The sequence below is a fragment of the Eschrichtius robustus genome, chromosome 3, assembly GCF_028021215.1.
Source record: "Eschrichtius robustus isolate mEscRob2 chromosome 3, mEscRob2.pri, whole genome shotgun sequence".
Taxonomy (NCBI): Eukaryota; Metazoa; Chordata; class Mammalia; order Artiodactyla; family Eschrichtiidae; genus Eschrichtius; species Eschrichtius robustus.
Window position 1 is genome coordinate 138,856,312 of NC_090826.1, and position 21,398 is coordinate 138,877,709.

At 38.8% G+C, this 21,398-nt stretch overlaps 2 protein-coding genes across 5 annotated transcripts in view; one reads left to right on the forward strand and one right to left on the reverse strand.

Annotated features, from left to right (window-relative positions):
* Window positions 1–1,700, reverse strand: part of TOR1AIP2 (torsin 1A interacting protein 2) — a 43,134-nt gene extending 41,434 nt beyond the window's left edge. The window contains exon 1 of the mRNA XM_068541341.1: window positions 1,592–1,700. The gene's annotated coding sequence lies outside the window, so the exon portion shown is untranslated. The remainder of the gene's footprint in view (window positions 1–1,591) is intronic.
* Window positions 720–21,398, forward strand: part of TOR1AIP1 (torsin 1A interacting protein 1) — a 46,223-nt gene continuing 25,544 nt past the window's right edge. Inside the window, exons 1-3 of one of the 4 annotated variants that reach the window (XM_068541335.1) lie at window positions 720–1,802; window positions 3,496–3,573; window positions 9,868–9,927. In XM_068541335.1, coding sequence (XP_068397436.1) covers window positions 1,274–1,802; window positions 3,496–3,573; window positions 9,868–9,927 — 667 coding nt within the window. In that variant the 5' untranslated portion in view covers window positions 720–1,273. The remainder of the gene's footprint in view (window positions 1,803–3,495; window positions 3,574–9,867; window positions 9,928–21,398) is intronic. The other 3 variants (XM_068541336.1, XM_068541338.1, XM_068541337.1) reach the window with 3 other exon arrangements.

Sequence of the window (21,398 nt, forward strand, 5' to 3'; positions counted from 1 at the left end):
AACATATCTAAAGTGATTTTAAATCCATGAAAGAATAAACAAATACCTTCAAATTTTTCAGGCTCGTTCATTATAATTGCTATCCAAATTGCAACTTTTTACATCTAGTCACTAAAATCAATTATAGAAAGCCGTCCAAGAAGTGTGTGTATATTTGAAGGCAAGATTAATCTTTCTTCAATAATTGTTCAGACTTTATACTAACTTAATTAACATTCCCTCAGTGTGTCTAAATTTGGTTAGATATTTGCAGATTATCCACATCTGCAAATACGGTACACAGAGGTGGAACATATGGCTTTTATCATGCTTTCTTATTCAGTAAACTAAACGCAGGAAAACCCTGTATCAAATGCAGTAGTATATCAAGTCATGCCCAGAATCAAAGTAAAAATAATGGATCACAAGTGAAAATTACAGTGCCGTCATTAAAGTATTTGTTCATTTCTCACTGTCCGTAACACAGCACTAGCAAGCTTTCTGAACAGTGCTTCTGGACTAGAGCTTTTATACGAAACCAGGAATAAGACTGCTTGCTATGCGCACATTCTGCAAAAGTTAATCCACCCGAGTATGCCTGTAGATCTGATTTCGTACACTCAACGAGGGACTTAAAACCTAAAAAGTGGTTAAATGCCTTCCCAAGGACCTTGAAACTAAAATTTTCTCCAAGATGACACCTGCAAAAGTATCTTTCTTATCACCCCTGCTAAGGAACACTTGGAAAGGTACGGCGGAGGCAGCAGTCGATCAAAGAGGCTGCGGGAAAACTGCGCAACAGCCTAGGGGTGAGGACCGAAACTTCCCCTCCATTCCGCCTTTCCCAGGGACTCGGTACTGGGGGCCGGGCCGGGCGTCTCCTGCGTGCCGGCAACAGTTGCCAGGAGCAGCTGGCTGAGTACCGGCACTCTGCCCAACCAGTGGGCTCTTCTCCGTCGTCCCCTCCTTCCCTCCCCGAAGGCCGAGGACAGCGACGTCCTCCTCCCTCTTCTCCTCCTCTTTGGTGCCTTCAGCCAGGAGGCGGGAGTGACCCGCGGCAGCTGACCCAGCACAGGCACTGCCTCTCCCACAGCCCTCAGAACACACGATGGGCCCAGAGGCGGGTTTGCAGCACAGCAGCGACGACGCAGGCGGCAGCCCCGGCGACTCTCAACTGCCTTCCTGACCGTCGACACCACTGCCGAACACCCGAAAAGCCATCGCCACCAACGGCAGGAGACTCTACAGGCCCCCCAAAACACCTTCGCGATCGACTCAAGCTACGTCAACAACTATGGCAGGCGAGGGGTGGCGGGCGGAGCCGGAATGGGAAGGATGGGGGCTGTACGTCACGCCCAGGGCTCCGCTACGGGAGGGGAGGCCCCGGCTCGCCCCTCAAAATGGCGGCGGCAGTGACGCGCCTGCGTATGGAACTCCTACGCCGTCGCGCCACGGCCGGCGGGAAGTGAGGTTCTCAGAAGAGCCGCCCGAAGTGTACGGCGACTTCGAGCCCCGGGCGGCCAAAGAAAAGGCCCCGGTGGGAAGACAAATTCCGCTAAAAGAGTTCCGGCCCGATTCGGCGAAAGAGGAAGTGAGAGAACGCTCCTATTACCTTCGGTCTCGGCAGCGGAGGCAGCCGCGATTCCAGGAAGCCGAGGAGATGAAGATGCGAAGAGCTACTCGCCCCCAGCAGCAGCAGCAGCAGCAGCAGCAGCAGCAGCAGCAGCAGCAGCACTCACAGCCGCCTCCGCTGCAGCCGTCTCCGGTTACGACCCGGAGAGGATTACGGGACTCCCATTCAGCCGAAGGTGAGGCCGACGGAGGTAAGAGTCTCAGCCCCGAGCCAGGGAGGGAGTGCGGCGAGCGTGCGCGCGCAGAGGGTGTGTGCGCCTCGGCCGGGCGTGTGCCTTTCTGGACCTCACCCCCTCGGGGCTTCTCCGCCCGAATGGGCGTGCGACCCCACGCCCGGTCCGCCCAGACCGCTGGCCGCGAAGCGGCAGGGGCGGGGGCACTGGAAGGGAAGGCAGTCGTGCGGAGCGACCTGAGCGGAGCTGGGGAGCCGCGTGCATCCTTGGCCATCAATTTAGGGGTGTCAGGATTGCCTCTTTTCTGCAGGCTTGCACGTTGGGACGGCGAGTTAGGCGGCAGGCGGGACACTGAATCACTCCGGGCTCGGTTTCATATCGGCTCTCTTTGTCCTGCGGATGTTTCTACCAAAGCCACTTCCATTTCCTCCTTTAACTCTCAGAGGCCAGAAGTCCCTAGCTGAGAATTTTGGTTCTCATCTAACCTTCCAGTCTTTTTCCATCACTACCCAGGTGGGGAGAGAGGGAGGGGAATTTTGTGAGTGGCCGTTTTGAGGACAAGTGTAGTTGATGAATTGATTTGAGACTCCACCCAAATACTTACACCGAAACGGGGTAAGGCAGTTATCCTGAACTTGAAGCTTCCCAGTGCCTGATAAACTTGAGCTGATCGCTCTTTCTAGAGTGTGATGGTCTCTGGCAAAAATTCGCATGTTGGGGACCGTCAATGGTTAAGTAGTAGCCAGACAAAGCAAGACTCTAAATTAGTTTTCGTCTGAATGGGCCGCAAGGATACTGACAAGGTGATTGTATAGTTTTAGGAAAGTCACAGATGAATCAACTCCCTTAATCCATCCTCTCCCACCCTGCCCCCTCTCCCCCATCTAACACTGAGTCACAGATGAAGTTTCCTGTTGGCTCCCCGTAGGGCACCTATGAGGTAAAATCGGGATTTGAATCATAATCGGATTACATAGTTAGTGATAGACTTTTGATGGATATGATGAAGAGGAGGTGCATTTTCAGTTTAGAGCAGAGTAATAGGCTGCACATTTACCGGCTAAATAACACATTGTGAAGTGCTGACACATTGGAAGATGTGTTGATTTTGGAAACTATGTTAAAGATAATGTAAATTAGTATTGGGAGTAGCAATTCAAGACAGTTTAACCCATATATATGTTAGTTTTATCTCTCTTTTAAGATTGTCAACTTCTGAAGACAAAGACCCTACATATATATTTATATATTTGAAGGACCACGTTATACTTCCGTGCTTATGTTCATTCTGTATCTCCAATATCTGGAAGAATGCTCTAGAAGGCAAAAAAAATATATGTTAAATTGTATTGACTCCCACACAGGCTGGTGCAGTTGTATAAGCTAATTTTTTTAACACATAAAGGATATACTTCTATTTTAGTAAATCTATAAGGATCTACACGTTTTTCATTATTCTGCTTTAGCCCATCTTTTAAATTTTCTAAAGTAATGTATTTTTGTTGCAAAGCATCATTGGTGAATAGTTTATTTTTGTATTGTCTTAAAGAGTAGTTCTGGCTAGTTAAATTCCTAAGTTTTGGTATACCTAATAACACATTTCTAAAGGGATGAATTACTTGCATTTCTGTGTATATATTGCTGTTAATATGCATAATCTCTACTCAGTTCCCATATTCTGAATTTTAGAATTGTCATATCTATTCTTTAGAGGATGAACCATCTTCACAAACTGTTTTAAGCCCAACCGTCTCAAAGAAAACTAGCAGGAGAACACAAGAGACTCCAGGTAAGAAGAGTGAGTTTGTTGTTTTCCTTACGTGCCTGCTTTTTTTATGTATAGATTATAGCCTGGTCTATCAAGGGTCACAGATCATACCTCATTCAGGGTTTCAGTGAATCTTCTTTATAGGTTGTTTATTGAATTAAGCAATAGTAGCATGTGTCAAGAAAAGACAGGGCACATACTTGAGTACCTACTAAGTACCATATGCTTTGTGTATGTTAATTCATTCACATAACTATGCAGGATAGATGTACCCATTTTTTGGTGAGAAAACTGGAGCTCAGAGTAGCTAACTTTTCTCTAAGATTACTTGCTATGTAACTGAGCCAAATTCAGACCCAGGTTTGTCTTCTCCAAAGCCCTTTCATTTGCCCCAAGTACCTCACTGTCACTGCCCCGTGTGATAGTTACTACTCAGTAAAGCTTGTTAAGTGTTGAATGAATGAATATGTCACACTACTTTCCATTTGAAACGGATTAAGGGCTTCCCTGGCGGCGCAGTGGTTAAGAATCCTGCCAATGCAGGGACACGTGCCGTGTCCCTGGTCCGGGAAGATCCCACATGCCGTGGAGCAGCTAAGCCCGTGCGCCACAACTACTGGGCCTGCGCTCTAGAGCCCGCGAGCCACAATTACTGAAGCCCGCGCACCTAGAGCTGGTGCGCCACAACAAGAGAAGCCACCGCAATGAGAAGCCCGTGCACCGCAATAGAGAGTAGCCCAGCTCGACGCAACTAGAGAAAGCCCACGCGCAGCAACGAAGACCCAATGCAGCCAAAAATAAATAAATAAAATAAAATGGATTAAATGGTCTGCATTGTAAAATCATGACACAATATGGTCGATCTCAGTTTGATAATATATTTCATCGAATCTAAGATCTCATCAGTTGTAAGATATACTGTCATTGTTTTATGTACCACCTAGGAGGAAGAAATGCTGCCAATTACACTGTAATATGCCTTAGATTTTATGATACATCCCACTTTCAGAGATGTTAAAGTGTAAAAATATTTGCATCTTAGTATCAATGTAACATGGCAATAGGCTACATTTGATAGTCTACTTAATGTTTTAAAACCTGTTTAAACTGTTTTGAAAAGCAAGGGAAAGGATTAAGTTGTCATTAATGCATAACATCCTTTGGTTTTTAGTTCCATTTATTTTCAGTTTGCTTTTTTTGATATTAGGAAAGTCCACAGCAATAAATGATTGTAGCTATTGAAACTGATCATCTCTGGCTTTTTATTTTTAAACCCAAATCCTGACTTCTTTCCTTACCCATTGCTTCTAATAAGATTATTCCTTATAATTTAAACTGTTCTGTTCTCAGTTTTGAATGAATAAATATCTGGTTCAAGTTTAGTTCCAGATAACACACCCTTTATGCTTAATTCCTTGAATAGCCTATGGTACTGTGTTAAGATTATAAACTACCTTAGAAAAATGCTTTGAGTGATAGGTGCTATAAACAGATTTTCCAGGCCTTTTTTTTTTTTAAGATTTATTTATTTATCTTTGGCTGCGTTGGGTCTTGATTGCTGTGTGTGGGCTTTCTCTAGTTGCAGTGAGCAGGGGCTACCCTTCATTGCAGTGCGTGGGCTTCTTATTGCGGTGGCTTCTCTTGTTGCGGAGCACAGGCTCTAGGCACACAGGCTTCAGTAGTTGTGGCACGTGGGCTCAGTAGTTGTGGCTTGCGGGCTCTGGAGCACAGGCTCAGTAGTTGTGGCACACAGGCTTAGTTGCTCTGTGGCATGTGGGATCTTCCAGGACCAGGGCTCGAACCCGTGTCCCCTGCATTGGCAGGCAGATTCTTAACCACTCCGCCACCAGGGAAGTCCTTCTAGGCCATGTGGAAAAACCATATTCTTGAAATTTTATTTACAGGAGATTTAATTTCATGGCCCTTATACCGGGAGAAACAAAAATTTCTCATTTTTAAAATCTACAGTAAATTTATAAAAATTATGGAGTTAAGTAAATTGATGTAATGAAGACTGTTGAGCACCAGCCTATAGACCATTATAAAACGATTATACAATAGAATGTCTCGTACAGTCTTTTGGAGTTCACATTAGGCCTGTATTTAAGGACTGCTGTTGAGGTACATGGCTGCATAATGTTGTGGAAAGAGCAGTGGACCTTGGTTGAATTAGCTACTCACCTTGAACCTCAGGCCTTTATCTGTATGACTTACCCAGCCTAACTCACAAGGCCACTGCAAAAATGATACAGTACTTGCCAAGTCAGTTTGTACACAGTAAAACATACAGATATAAGGTGGGGTTTTTTTTCCTCACAGCACTTTACAGGAGATGTGAAGTTCATAAAATTTTGCTTAAGCATTTCTTTTTTCTCAAGAAGCTCATGCTATAGTTGGTAATGGAAAAGACAAAACATTTCCCAGTATAGATGATAGATCGATGGAACTCATGCATAGATTACCTGGAATATATCGATATCATACTGTGCTACAATATAACTAGAAATAAGGATATGTGCATCTTTGGGAGACTTGAGATACTGGGGGTTCTCTTACTCTAAAAGGTGCTTTTAAAAATTATACTACATCTAGCACTTGGCATGCTCCTGTATCATTCCTCTTAATAAAAGGAGAAAGAGTTTAGGGAAGTCATTAAATGAATGGTTATAAAGTCTTTGTAGCAGAGGAATTATTTAAACAGGAGTCAACTTTGATGGAAAACTGCTTTAAGTGCAAGTTTAAGGATAGGCCCTTCCTTGTTTGAGGGAATGTAAATTGGTGCAGTCACTATGGAAAACAGTTTGGAGGTTCCTTAAAAAAACTAAAAATACAGTTGCCGTATGATCCTGCAATCCCACTCCTGGGCATTTATCCAGAGAAAACTCTAATTTGAAAAGATACATGCACCCATATGTTCATAGCAGCAATATTTACAGTAGCTAAGACATGGAAGCAACCTAAATGTCCATCAACAGCTGAATGGATAAAGAAGTGGTATGTGTATATGTATATGTGTACACACACACACACACACACACACAATGGAATGCTACTCAGCCATTAAAAAGAATGAAGTAATGCCATTTGCAGCAACATGGAAGGACCTGGAGATTATCATACTAAGTGAAGTAAGCCAGAAAGAGAAAGACAAATATTATATGATATCACTTATAGGTGGAATCTAAAATATGATACAAATGAACTTATTTACAAAAAAGAAACAGATTCACAGACTTAGAAAACAAATTTATGGTTACCAAAGGGGCAAGGGGGGTGGAGGAAGGATAAATTAGGAGTTTGGGATTGGCAGATATGAACTATTATATATAAAATAGATAAACAACAAAGTCCTACTGTATAGCACAGGGAAATATATTCAGTATCCTATAAGAAACCATAATGGAAAAGAATATGAAAAAGAATATATATATATAACTGAATCACTTTGCTATACACCAGAAACTTAATACAACATTGTAAATTGACTATACGTCAATTAAAAAAGAAAAAGATAGTCCCTTCCTTCTTCTTGTAGAATCATAGACTTTCAATTTAACTTTGGTATTCAAAATTGTGCCATAATTGTATGTAGGGCCAGTGGTGTGGTCTGAGAGAACTTTATCCAAAAATGTCCTTGAAAATAATGACCTAAAGCAAGGGGCCACTTTCTAAAACAACCTAGTAAAGACAACTACATCATTTGTCATCCTGTTTTTGAAGTCGTGAAAAAATGTTGATTGTATTAGTTTAGAATAGGGATATGGTTTAAATTCTGCTTAATGTTTGAAGTTTCAGAATTGCATTATTTTCACATTGAAATAGCCATTAGGTTGTTCAGTCAGTTCAGTCCACATATACCTGTATAACTTCTTCTATGGCCAGGTTCATTCCTTTCATGAAACTAATTTCATAATCTAAAAATACAGTAGGAAAATTTCATTTACTTTTCCTAAAGTTAAATATTTTTAACAGTTATGGTTTCTAGCTAAATAATTATAGTTAAATATTTTTAATACCTTCCATTTTGTCATGAACATTTGATTCTTTGGCTGCTGTAGTTACAGCATTCATTCATTCTCCAGATATTGTTGAGCACCTACTTTATACCAGTCCCCTTGCTAGAGCCTGGGGGTGCAATGGTGAGCAAAAGCAGCAGACAAAGGAAGGAGATTGCTACTAAAGAAGGGTACTTCTGGGGCTTCCCCGGTGGCGCAGTGGTTGAGAATCTGCCTGCCAATGCAGGGGATACGGGTTCGAGCCTTGGTCTGGGAAGATCCCACATGCCGCAGAGCAACTAGGCCCATGAGGCACAACTACTGAGCCTGCGCATCTGGAGCCTCTGCTCCGCAACAAGAGGGGCCGTGACAGTGAGAGGCCCGTGCACCGCGATGAAGAGTGGCCTCCACTTGCCACAACTAGAGGAAGGCCTCGCCTTTAAAAAAAGAAAAAGAAAAAAAAAAGAAGCAATGGAAGGATGTGGCTGAGTCTTCGCCGGCCTCACTATGTCTGCCATTTTCAATTAAAAAAAAAAAAAGAAGGATACTTCTTATTTTATTCTCTAATACCTCTCTGGGCTACTCTGTCTCCTTCAAGTATCTTACATAGGGCTATATATATGGTAGAGCATATGAGAAAAGCTTAAATGAAAAGATGGGGACTGAAATAGTAATTGATGTCTATAGAGTAAGTTAAGTTTTAGGTTTTAATTAAACCTGAAAAGGATGGGAATACAGAGGAGAAAAAGAGGAAGGTAGTTGTAATAATAAGAGTAACAGACATGTACAAGATTTCTTTTTAAAGCTACTTATATAAGTTCTAAATACCTGATATGTGAAATTCTAACAACTGATAATATTTCATAGAATCTTAGAACTGGACGATTTAGGGAAGTCATCTACTCAGAGTTTCTATCAGTGTAGGTGTTTCTCTGTTAACATGTATCTGCATTGTTGATCATCTGCAGTGATGTGGAAATCACTCCCTCACTCTCCATTCTGTTTTGGAGACAACACTAATAATTTGGTGGTTTTTCGTTTTACTATTGAACTAAAAGCTACTTTGCTGTAACTTTCTCTTGATCTTAGTTCTGTGTTTTTGAGCTACACAAAGTCAATTTAATTGTTTCTCTACATCTCTGTCTTGAAGAGGTACAAAATCATGCTCAGTAAGTATTTTTAGAACAAATGAATGGGTGTCCCTTCAAGATTTCTCTTCTCGATACTGTAAAGGGGAAATTGGGTTAAGTCAGTTTTGTGAAAACAAACATAGGCAGCCAGTGTAATGGCAGGGGTCAGGGATAGCTGGTTCAGAATGTGGTTTTTGCACTTCTCATACAGAGCCAAACATACTGCTTTTTTATAGAAACAAATGAAACAAAGCATAATATAACCCAAATTTAGATGTAGATTGCATTTTATTTTATGTTGTGTGAAGCTGTTTGAGGAAACACACCTTGGATTTCTAGGCTAACATTAATATTTTATTTAATGGGATTGACTTCCTCATTAACCCTATGCCATTGAACCATAGACAGTCTGAAACCTGGCTAACATTAACATTGTTTTAAAAATTGGAGTTTGCATTTCCTGAACACACACAAGGTTAAATAATTGGAGGGAGTATATTAAGTCTCAGGAAGTTAACCCTCAAATTAAAATATGACATAAATAATCCACAATTAGGGTATGCCACAAATGGGGTAGATAATTGAGTTGGTACTATGGTACAGATTTTGGTTCTTTTTTTTTTAAATTTATTTATGTATTTATTTATTTTTGGCTGTGTTGGGTCTTCGTTTCTGTGCGTGGGCTTTCTCTAGTTGCGGCGAGCGGGGGCCACTCTTCATCGCGGTGTGTGGGCCTCTCACTGTCGGGGCCTCTCTTGTTGCAGAGCACAAGCTCCAGACGCGCAGGCTCAGCAGTTGTGGCTCATGGGCCTAGTTGCTCCACGGCATGTGGGATCTTCCCAGACCAGGGCTCAAACCCGTGTCCCCTGCATTGGCAGGCAGATTCTCAGTCACTGCGCCACCAGGGAAGCCCCAGATTTTGGTTCTTAATTGAGAAATTTAGAAGAGTGTTATTTGATGTTCCTTTCTTGTTATACAAATATGGTCTGGTGAGAAAAACTGCAAAATTTTCCATCAAGTCCATAAATTTTTTATAGCAGGAAACTTTTCTGTAGTTCACTATTGTATTCCCATACTTAGCAAAATGGAGAGCTCAGAAAAAACTTGGCTGACTAAATAGATGATTGTATAATAAATCTAATATGTTTGACATTTTATATTTTTTTTAATGTTTTCTCTTCCTGTATTAGTGGTGAGTAAAGATCCTGTAATCAGCCTGTGTAGACCCCCTCTAAGAAGCTCAAGATTTGGTAAGAGACTGTTTTGTCTGTTGGTTCAACTTTCTTATATTTTTAAATAGGGTACTACATGTATTCATATGGTTTAAAATTCAAAAGTTTATATAAATATACAATGAAAAGTCTCCCTACCCCTTCTGACCTTTGCCCACCCAGTTTTCTCATCAGAGGCAACTAATGTTGTCAGTTTCTTAGGTATTTTTCCAGAGGTATTTTATGGAGATATAGAGAAATTCATGTATAAATGATATTTTCCTCTCTTTTTTTAACCCAATTTTTAGCCCAATAAATACTCCTTTCTGTACTGTCTTATTGTTTGTTTATTTTTACTTAAAATATATTGAGACATCTTTCCATATAAGTGTATAAAGGACTTCCTCATTCTTTTTAAGAGGTTGTTTCTTATATGTTGCTATGATTCTTTTTGTTAGCAAAATGGTTTTAAATTAGGGTCAGGGACTTTTTATTCTTCCCAGTATAATGCTAATAAAAAATTCAAGACTGAGGCTTTGTGGCTCAGGGCTATAAACTTTCCCTGCCTTAATTACATTTCTTTTTGACTAAAACCTTAAAAGAGTGTTGCCCTTAAATTGATTTCATGGCTATGAAAGAAAACTAGTAATGTCATTCCAAGAGGTCTACTTCTACTTAATTTTTAGAGTTTACAGACCCATAAGGGTGCTTTATTGTGGGAACTAAAAAGGAAGCTTATTTATCTTCACATGAGGTTTCTACTCCTCAATCATTCCCTTTAAAAGAGAATTCGGTTGATTTTTTTTTTTTGATAGATGGCTGTCCTTTTAAGTATTATAAATGATAAAAATCTGTTAAGGTTTTGATGATGAACCTGTGGTAAAGAACCATATGATGCATTTCCTTTTCAGCTCTAATCATTTTCTTGCTATCTCTCTTGCAGATTCCTCATATAAAACAAATGGAAATACTAAAATGAGTGAATTAGGTTTGTTTATCTCTAATTCTTGTAGGTTCTCTTTGAGGTGTCTAATTATCAGTAGAATACAGGAGTACATTCATTTGGTCACTGGTTTGAGACTATTACTTTGTTCATTATCTCAGCTTGAGGGGCAGTGTCCTTATGACCATAAACTTTCTTAATCACCTGGGTTTTTATTCTCTCTAAAATTATGTCTTTTGTTATATTATTGTTTAAATTCATGTAAGAAAATATAAGAACATACATTTTAGTTTTTACTAGCAGTCAAGTTCACACTATCGGGAGAAAAGGATATCAGTTTACCAATTAAGGTTTTTTCTTGATTTAGAAAGTGAATTTGAGCTTTTTCAAGGTAAGTTCAGTGTTCTTTGCCATGTTTGTTGAAGTGGTTTATATTCTTTTCAGTGTTTGCCTTGGTGTAAGACATGAGCTGCCAAGATCTGCGGCTTTAAGTGAATTTACATTGATTGTGGTTGGACTTAGGTTACAATTCTTTCCTAAATTTGGAGATGAGTCAAAAGGAGGGAAGCTTCATTTTTCTTTGTAAATAGTTGCAACTTGTTTTAAATTTCTTTCACTTAAGCTCAGGCTAATTTTTTTAGAGACTTCAGCATTTATAGTGTCTGGGTACTGAAAATGATCCTTGTAGTACACAGCTTATCACGTGTACTTTCACCCACCAGTTTCTCAAATGCTCTATTTAAAAACTTTAAAAAAATTTTTTTTTAAGTCACAGAATCTTAATTAGAAGAGAACTTGGAGCTGAAATAATCTAGCACTTTTATGTTCTTTATATGCTAGATTTAGAAATCATTTCTATAAGTACTTTATAATAAAAACTAACTTTAAAAAAGTGCTTTCCAGCTTAAAGGGAATTTCTGTGAGATCAATATAGGGAGTGACACCCTCTTTTTTTTTTTTTTAATAGTAATGCTAGTACATCTTGGAGTATATAAAATGGCTATTCATGGAGCTCGAGCACTAGTGATACTTCCAAACTGTTCTTTATTCTCTTTTTCTTGCTTTCCCACTCTGTTCTCCAAAACATGATTGGCATTGAACAGTCTTAAAAGGTACCTTTTTTGAAGGTATCTATAGCGGGGGTCCACAAACTACAGCTTCTGAGTAAAATCTGACCTGCAATCTTGTTTTTGTACAACCTGTGAGCTAAGAAAAGATTTTTACATTTTATACTCACACACACACGTGTGTGTGTGTGTGTATGTATGACAGAGACCACATGTGGCTAGAGAAGCCTAAAATATTTACTATTTGGCCCTTGATGGAGAAAGTTTGCCAACCCCTGATTTTATCAGTGGCAGAAATAAACACAGCATATCACCCAAATTAGCATTTGTTTGTTCTAAGTAAATTCAGAGAGTTTCATACTTGTCTGGACATAGATTTATTGTAACATTCCACACTAGGTTTTCCTGACAACACAAAAAGACAGGAGACACAGTGACTCTCCTGTATTCTATCTAGTCTTCTCTTTGAGAAGGTATGATAGTCTCACTTCTGAATCTTCATGTCTTTGTCCCCAGACACAACACAAGCGAAGTTTATATTTCCTTGAGTACCCTTCACTACTCACACGAACACAGTCCATAAGTCTCTAGGAATAGGAAAATCTATAGTAGAAATATACCTGGGACTTTGTGTTTTTCTTAAAAACGATGACCAGGAAAAAGAAAGTGAACAGAAAGTGATACAGTTAGTGGATGGTCTCCACCCACCAGAGGAAGTGGTTGTAAGTGGTCTACTTTAACAGCAGACATAAAGACCTAGGACTTCTGAAAGTACCTTTTCCTAATTGGTTGAAGTTGTTAGAAAAGTGACACCTCCTTGATAGCACGTTTAATTATTGCCATTTGTCTAAAAGCCACAGCTTTTATAATTTAATAACTTTTTTTGATTAAGGGTATTATTGCTCCAAATAGGATTTTAATTTCTTAAAGTTTCTGCGTGAGTGTAGGGAAGAGTAATATCTTTTTAAAAAAAATTTTTTTTTAATGCTCTAACCTTCCACATGTAGCAGCCAAGAAGTTTAAAATAAAGGAAGCTGAATGACAAAAGAGGGAAATGAAATTAAAAGCTATGTAGTCATAGATACTGCTGATTCACCATGAGATTGTATTTGAATATTTATCTGTACATTCTCTGCAGCTTGGGTTAAAGAAATGAAAATTGTTTTAAGTTTTAAAATAGTGGTATATATATATATATATGGTAGCCTAGAGAAGTTCCCTACTCTGGAAGAGGTCAGGAAGGTTTTATGGAGATGGCATTTGAATTGAATTTTGAAGGATGAATAGCAGGCAAAATGGGGAAGGAGAATTACAAATATCGCCAATACTTGTAATTGTTTTGTAATAGAATGTCACTCTTTTACCTTTAGAGTTCAGGCAATATGAGAAACTCCTTTACATTAGAGGCAACACTCACATTAACTGTGGCTCTTTGAGATATTTTATGTTAAATAATTTTCAGAAAGACATTCAAAATTGGTAGACTTGGGTTTCTAGAGTTTCATTTTCTAGAGTGAGAAACATGTTTAAAAATGTATATACAGTCAAGACGAAAGCCTATTACAATGATGATTACTTATTAAATGTACAAGATTTATTATTATTTAAGCTGTCTAATTCATAAAATATTACTGGATTGTAAGGCACAAAATAATACCGTTTTTTGTTCTTAGTGATGTTATCAAGATAGCCTAGCTTGACAAGTTACTGTTTATGTCTTGTATAGTGCTGATAAATATTTACTGTTAGGAGCATGGAATTCTAAAGAAAGGATTTTTAGACACAGATTAAAAGTTTTTAAAGTGTTCAAAAATAAATACTTCAAATATAATAATAACATATTAGAAGTGTTAAAAGTAAATGGGGAACTCCGTTATATAAGCTGGTTAAAAAATAATTCTTAAATCCTCCCCCATGCTAATTAGAACACTAACATAAACAGAAAAAAAGGAGATTGAATTTTAGGCAACCTGGTATATGAAGGACTGATTATTAGTTAATTGGCTCTAGACAAATTGACCTGTAACTTCAAAAGTATTATGGAAATAAATTGTATCAGGATGAAAAAGTGAAGGATTACTGTATAATTTATTTTTTCTGATAGTTGGGTGAATGAATATAAACCTTCAACATACTTTTCTTTCCATTAACGCAGATTCAAACATCAGTTCAGCCTTAAAGAAAGTTTGCTACACCAAATAATTTTTAAACTATATAAAACATAATGCCCTAATATAAATGTAACTGTAGCCAAGCTGCTGTATTACATGACTTACACTTAGGTGTTGTTGGAACCTCTCATTTTAGGAGGAATTCACTTCTCAGCCTTTTCCCATCATTCATTCACTTATTCAAAAAATTATTGAGGAAGGGACTTCCCTGGTGGTGGTGCAGTTGTTAAGACTCTGCTTGCCAGTGCAGGGGACATGGGTTCAAGCCCTGGTCCGGGAAGATCCCACATGCTGCGGAGCAACTAAGCCCATGTGCCGCAACTACTGAGCCTGTAGTGCTGCAACTACTGAAGCCCACGCGCCTACAGCCCATGCTCCGCAACAAGAGAAGCCACCACGATAAGAAGCCTGCACACTGCAACGAAGAGTAGCCCCCGCTCGCTGCAACTAGAGAAAGCCTGCACTCAGCAATGAAGACCCAATGCAGCCATAAATAAATAAATAAATAAAATTGTTGAGGAAGACTTTTTGGTTCCACATGTAAGGAGCTTGGAAGTCACCACTTCAGCTTAATAACAAGTCAAAAACTGACAACTGAAAAATCAACAACTCTTAGATCCATAAGAGAGGAGATGACACAGGTAAAACCACTGACCCCAAGATTGGAGAAACAGACAAACATAGGAAGTCGTGGCTTATCTTAGAGCCAAGATTCACAAGCAGAAGCCTCTGCAGGAGGTAGTGCTGGGTAGGAAAATCTGAGCTGCAGTTGATGAATTGTTGGAGGCTCAGCGTGGAAAAGTCTGAAGAGTTAAAAATTCCAGGAGGACCCAGTCAAAGATGGGCCCCTACTATATTGTGAAATTTACCTCCAGAAGCTCAGCCAGGCTCCCATAATGAATATCAGCAAAAAATCCCCTCGTACTTCTGCAAGGTAGAGGGAGAAAGGAAACATTTTGAAATATGCCAGGGCATTCTGTTCTTCTTAACAAGGCAAGCCCTCAGGGAAATCTAGTTAACTGGAACCTAACCTACTCTATTATTATCAAAGCCTGACTGACCTGAAGGAAGGGAAATACCCAACACCAGACCACTCTGAACATCCTGTCGCACCTAAAGGGGAAGGGAAAAAAGGTGAGGAACTGTTTTGAAGTTCACGGTCCAGAGGCATAAGCTTAACTAAAAACAGAGACCTAGAGCTATAGAATACTTCCCCTTCCCCAACACCTGACCACCACCTTACTAAAGATCTATTTACAGCAGTTCTTTTTACCCAGTACAGCATGTCCAGCTATCAAGAAAAAATTACAAAACGTGCCAAAATGCAAAAAACAATTTGAAAAGATACAGCAACATCAACCAGACAAGGCAGGGATGTTAGAATTATCAGACCAGGAATTTAAAACAACTATGACTAATATGCTAAGGACTCTAATGGATAAAGTAGACAGCATGCAAGAGCAGAAAAACAATGTCAGCCAAGAGATAGAAATCCTAAGAAAGAATCAAAAAGAAATGCTACAGATAAAAAAGCACTGTAACAGAAATGAAGAATGCTTTTGATTGGCTTATTGGACTGGACACGGCTAAGGAAAGAATCTCTACAGGATATATCAACAGAATCCTCAAAGAAATGATAATTATGTGGCATGATGTGTTAGTAAGTGCTATGATGATAATCATATTGCAATATATAAATGTATCAAATCAACACATTGTACACCTTACCCATAACACAATGTTAAGTATCAGTTATACCTCAATTAAGAAAAATAGAATCCTTGAAACCAAAACTCAAAGAGAACAATGACTGAATAATACAGAATATCCTAGACTGTGCAAAAGCTACAAAAGGTGTAATAATGTGTGCATAATGTGAATAATAGAAGGAGAAGAAAGGAACAGAAGAAATGTTTGAAATAATAATGACTGAGAATTTCCCAAATTAATGTCAAACACTAAATTCAGATCCAGGAAGCTCACAAACACCAAGCAGGATTAATGCCAAAAAATAAAAATACACTTAGGCATATCCTTTTTAAACCACAGAATGTCAAAAATAAAGAAAAAAAAATCCCAAAAGAAGTCAGAGGAAGACAACACATGACCTGTAAAGGAATAAATGTCAGAATTACATCTAACATCTCAGAAATCATGCAAGCAAGAAGAAATTGGAGTGAAAGATTTAAAGTGTTCAAAGAAAAACACCCCACCAACCAGGAATACTGTACCTTGCAAAACTATCCTTCAAAGGTGAAGCCTCTACCCAAGCTAACTAAGAAAAAAAGAAAAGGAAAGAAGAAAAAAAAAGAAAAGTAGGACACAAATTACTGATGTCAGGAATAAAAGAGGGGACACTATAGATCCCATGGAAATTAAAAGGATAACACAGGAATTTTATGAACAATTCTGTGCCAGAGATTTGATAACCTAGATGAAATGAACTGATTCCTCGAAAGACATAATCTGCTAAAACTCACTCAAGAAGAAATAGGTGATCCAAATAGATCTATATCTCTTAAGTAAATTGAATCAATAATCAATAACCTTCCAAAACAGAAAGCACCAGGCCCAGATGAGTTTCCTAGTGAATTCTATCAAACGTTTAAGGAAGAAATTATACCAATTCTCTACAATCTCTTGGAGTATAGAAGCAGAGGAATTACTTCCTGACTCATTCTGTGAGGCCAGCATTATGCTAATACCAAAACCAGACGAAAACATCCTGAGAAAAAAACTATAGACCAATGTCAGAAACACAGCAGAGTGAAGCATCTACTTTTGTCTCTCCCCTTCACTCAACAACCAGTGAAACATCCACAACTTAACAAAGGCGCCTCTGCCCAAAACAACAGGATGCTGGAGAATTCCACATATCTGTACATCTAAAGCTGGGTGAATTTTAACACTTAGAGCCCACAGCTTCAGAGAACCCAGTAACTGCAAGAAAGGCTACATGCATGACTTGAGCCAACTGAGTGCACCAGCACCCATGGCCACAAGTAACTGGTGGGTAGCAGCAGTGGGGCCTAGGACCCCATCACAACAGCTGCTGAGGTGCCCACATCCACAGCCCCCTCCACCTCCTATTCACAGTGGCATAGCCTGCAAACCTTACAACAGACAAGGTAGAGTTGCCTGCATGACTCCAGCTCCCTCTTCCCCCTCCATCCTCCTCCCTTCCCCCGATGGTGGAACCTGTGTCTCGGGATCCCAGACGCAGGGAAAGGAAAGAGCTCACCATCTTGGTGACGACAGCAACTCTAGCAGAAGCAAGGAGCTACAACCCTGGTGGCACAAAAAGGTACAACAAAGGCACAGAGCCACACCTCTTACAGAGAAAGTGGAGGCTAGAAAGTGCCACTCAGATGTACTAACCAGTGGCAGCTCAGGTAAGAAAAACTAAAAACTTATGTGATAGTGCCACTGACTGGGAAACAAAGGAATCTAACTCCTAACCTGTTGTTTAATATTAAATGCTCTGACAGAGGAACAATTCATCTTCAAACAACATGAAGAGCCACAGTAACACTATACCACAAAAAGAAAATGACAGTTCTCCAGAAATAAAACTTAAAGTCATGAAATATTGTAATCTGACTGATAGAGAATTCAAAATAGCTATCCTAAAGGTACACAAGGAGATACAATAAAACTCAAGCAGTTTAATGAGCTCAGCAATAAAATTAATGAACAGAAGGAATACTTTACCAAAGACATTGAAATTCTAAAAGACAGACAAATTCTGGAGCTGAGGAACACAATAAATAAGATGAAGAATTTATTAGAAAGTATTGGAAATAGAGCAGGGCACATGGAAGAGAGAGATAGTGACCTCTAAATAGAAATCTAGAAATGATACAAGTAGAAGAGGAAAGAGAAATAAGATGTTTCAAAAACGAGGAAATCCTATGAGAGAAGTCCAACTCTTTTAGGAAGGGCAACGTTAGGATAATGGGTATCCCAGAAGGAGAAGGGAACAGAGAGCTTATTTAAAGAAATAATAGCTGAGCATTTCCCAAACCTAGGGAAGGAGCTGCATATACAAGCCCATGAAGCTAAGAGAACACCTAATTAACTCTGCAAAAAGGCCTCCTCCAAGACATAATATTAAAATTGTCAAAATTCAATAACAGTATTCTAAAGGCAGCCAGGGAAAAAATAATGGTGACCTACATACAAAGGAACCCCCCATTAGGCTATCAGTGGATTTCTCAGCAGAAACCCTACAGGCCAGGAGTAGAATGACATTCTCAAAATACTGAAAGATAAGAACTGTCACACAAGAATACTCTATCCAGCAAAGTTAACATTCGCATATGAAGGAGAAAAAGACTTTCCCAGACAAAAGCTGAAAGAGTTCATCAACACTAAACCTGCCTTGCAAGCTCTATTGAAAGGAGCTCTTCAACCAGAAACAAAGTGGCCAAAATATACAAAACTTTGAGCAAGGTGATAAATAGAACTAGAAAATTGCAACGGTCTATCAAATTTTTTAAACCCTCTATCATCACATAAAGGTTAAAGGGAGAAAAAAAGCAGAATAATATAACTATCTCACCTTGATAACTCACAACATAAAAAGGAGTAACTTAAGACAACAAAAACATAAAAGGAGAAACTTGTATAGGTAAATGAAGATATCAGTAGAAAAAGGACTATTTTAACTAAGATGTTTTATACAAACCTCAGGGTAAACACAGAACAGTAACATAGAGCAGAGACACACAACATAACGAGAGAAACCTGAGAAAAATATCTTAGAAAACCACCCAACCAAAATGGCAGACAGGGTACTTCCCTGGTGGTCCAGTGGTTAAGACTTGACCTTCCAATGCAGGGGGTGCAGGTCCAATCCCTGGTTGGGGAGCTAAGATCCACGTGCCTCATGGCCAAAAAACCAAAACATGAAACAGAAGCAATATTGTAACAAATTCAGTAAAGACTTGAAAAAAATGGTCCACATCAAAATAAATAAATAAATAAATAAAAATTGCCAGACAGAAGCACTAGGAGAAACAAGGTATAGATCAACCAGGAAAAAAAAGATATGATGGCAGTACTATGTCCTTATCTATCAATAATCACCCTAAATATAAATGGATTGCACTTACCAATCAAAAGACACAGAGTGGCTGGATGGATTGAAAAACAACTATATGTTTCCTCTAGAAGACATAGCTCTAAAGACAAACATAGGCTAAAAGTAAAGGGATGGAAGATGTTACATCAAGCAAATAGCAGCCAAAAGAAAGCTGGTATAGCCATACTCATATCAGAAAAAGTAGACTTCAAGCCAAAAAAGGTAACAAGAGACAAAAATGAACAGTATATAATAATAAAGGAGACAATTTATCAAGAAGACATAACAGTGACAATTTATCAAGAAGATGTAACAGTGATAACATAACAGACAGATCTTTCAGACAGAAAGTCAACAAGGAAACACTGGCCTTAAATGAAACATTAGACCAGATGGAGTTGATAGATTTTTAAAGAACGTTCCATCCAAGCACAGCAGAATATACATTCTTCTCAAGTGAACGTGGAACTTTCTCAAGGATAGACGATATGTTGGGACACAACACAAGTTTCCGTAAATTTAAGAAGATTGAAGTCATATGCCATCTTCTCTTACCACAATAGAATGAAACTAGAAATCAACTACAAGAAGAAAACTGGAAAAATTGCAAATATATGGAAACTGAACAACTATTGGGTCAATGAAGAAATTGAAGGAGAAATAAAAATTACTTGAAAACAAATGTAAATGAAAATACAATATACCAAAATCTATGGGATGGAGTAAAAGAGGGAAGGGTTTTTTTTTTAATTTTTATTTTTAATTATTTTTATTGGAATATAGTTGATTTACAATGTTGTGTTAGATTCAGGTTTACAGCAAAGTGAATCTGTTATACATTGTGTTAGATTCAGGTTTACAGCAAAGTGAATCTGTTATACATATATCCACTTTTTTTAAAGATTCTTTTCCCATGTAGATCATTACAGAGTACATGCATGTCTTTTTTTTTAAATTAATTTTTATTGGAGTATGGTTGCTTTACAAGGAGAGAAGTTGATATCAATAAGGTCTACCTCAAGAGACAGGAAAAGTCTCAAACAATCTAACCTTACACCTAAAGAAACTAGAAAAAGAAGAACAAACGAATCCCAAAGTTAGTATAATTAAGGAAAAAGTAAAGATAAGAGCAGAAAAAAATAAGAAACTAAAAAGACAGTAGAAAAGATAAATGAAACTAAGAACTGGTTCTTTGGAAAGATAAACAAAATTGACAAACTGTTAGCTAGACTCACTAAGGAAAAAAGCAACAAGGCTCTGATAAAATTAGAAACAAAAGAGGAAAAAAAACAGATACCACAGAAATACAAAGGATTTTAAGAGAGTATTATTAACAGCTATACACCAACAAATTACACAGCCTAGAAGAAATGGACAAAATCTTAGAATCATACAACCTTCCAAGACTGAATCAGGAAGAAATAGAAAATCTGAATAGACTGATCACTTGTACAGAGATTGAAACAGTAATCAAAGAACTCCCAAAAAACAAAAGTCCAGGACCACATGGCTTCACAGGCGAATTCTACCAAACATTCAATGAAGATTTAATACCTATCCTTCTCAAACTGTTCCATAAAACTGAAAAGAGGGCTTCCCTGGTGGTGCAGTGGTTGAGAATCCGCCTGCCAATGCAGGGGACACGGGTTTGAGCCTGGTCTGGGAAGATCCCACATGCCACGGAGCAACTGGGCCCGTGAGCCACAACTACTGAGCCTGCGCGTCCGGAGCCTGTGCTCACAGAGGCCGCGATAGTGAGAGGCCCGTGCACCGCGATGAAGAGTGGCCCCCGCTCGCCGCAACTAGAGAAAGCCCTTGCACAGAAACGAAGACCCAACACAGCCAAAAATAAATAAATTAATTTTTTTAAAAAAACTGAAAAGAAGGGAATACTTCCTAACTCACTTTAACACATTATTGACCAGAGACGCCACAGGCGTTAGTTTCTGCAGAAATCCCCTGGTCAATAATGTGTTAAGAGGCCAATGTCACCGTGATACCAAAACCAGAGGTTGATAACAACAACAAAAAATTACAGTCCAGTATCTCTGATGAACATAGATGCAAAAATCCTGAACAAAATATTAGCAAACTGAATTCAACAATATATCGAAAAGATCCTACACCATGATCAAGTGGGATTTATTCCATTCAAGGATAGTTCAACATTATAAAATCAATCATCGTGATACACCGCCTTAATAAAATGAAGGATAAAAGCCATAAGATCATCTCAGTAGATGCAG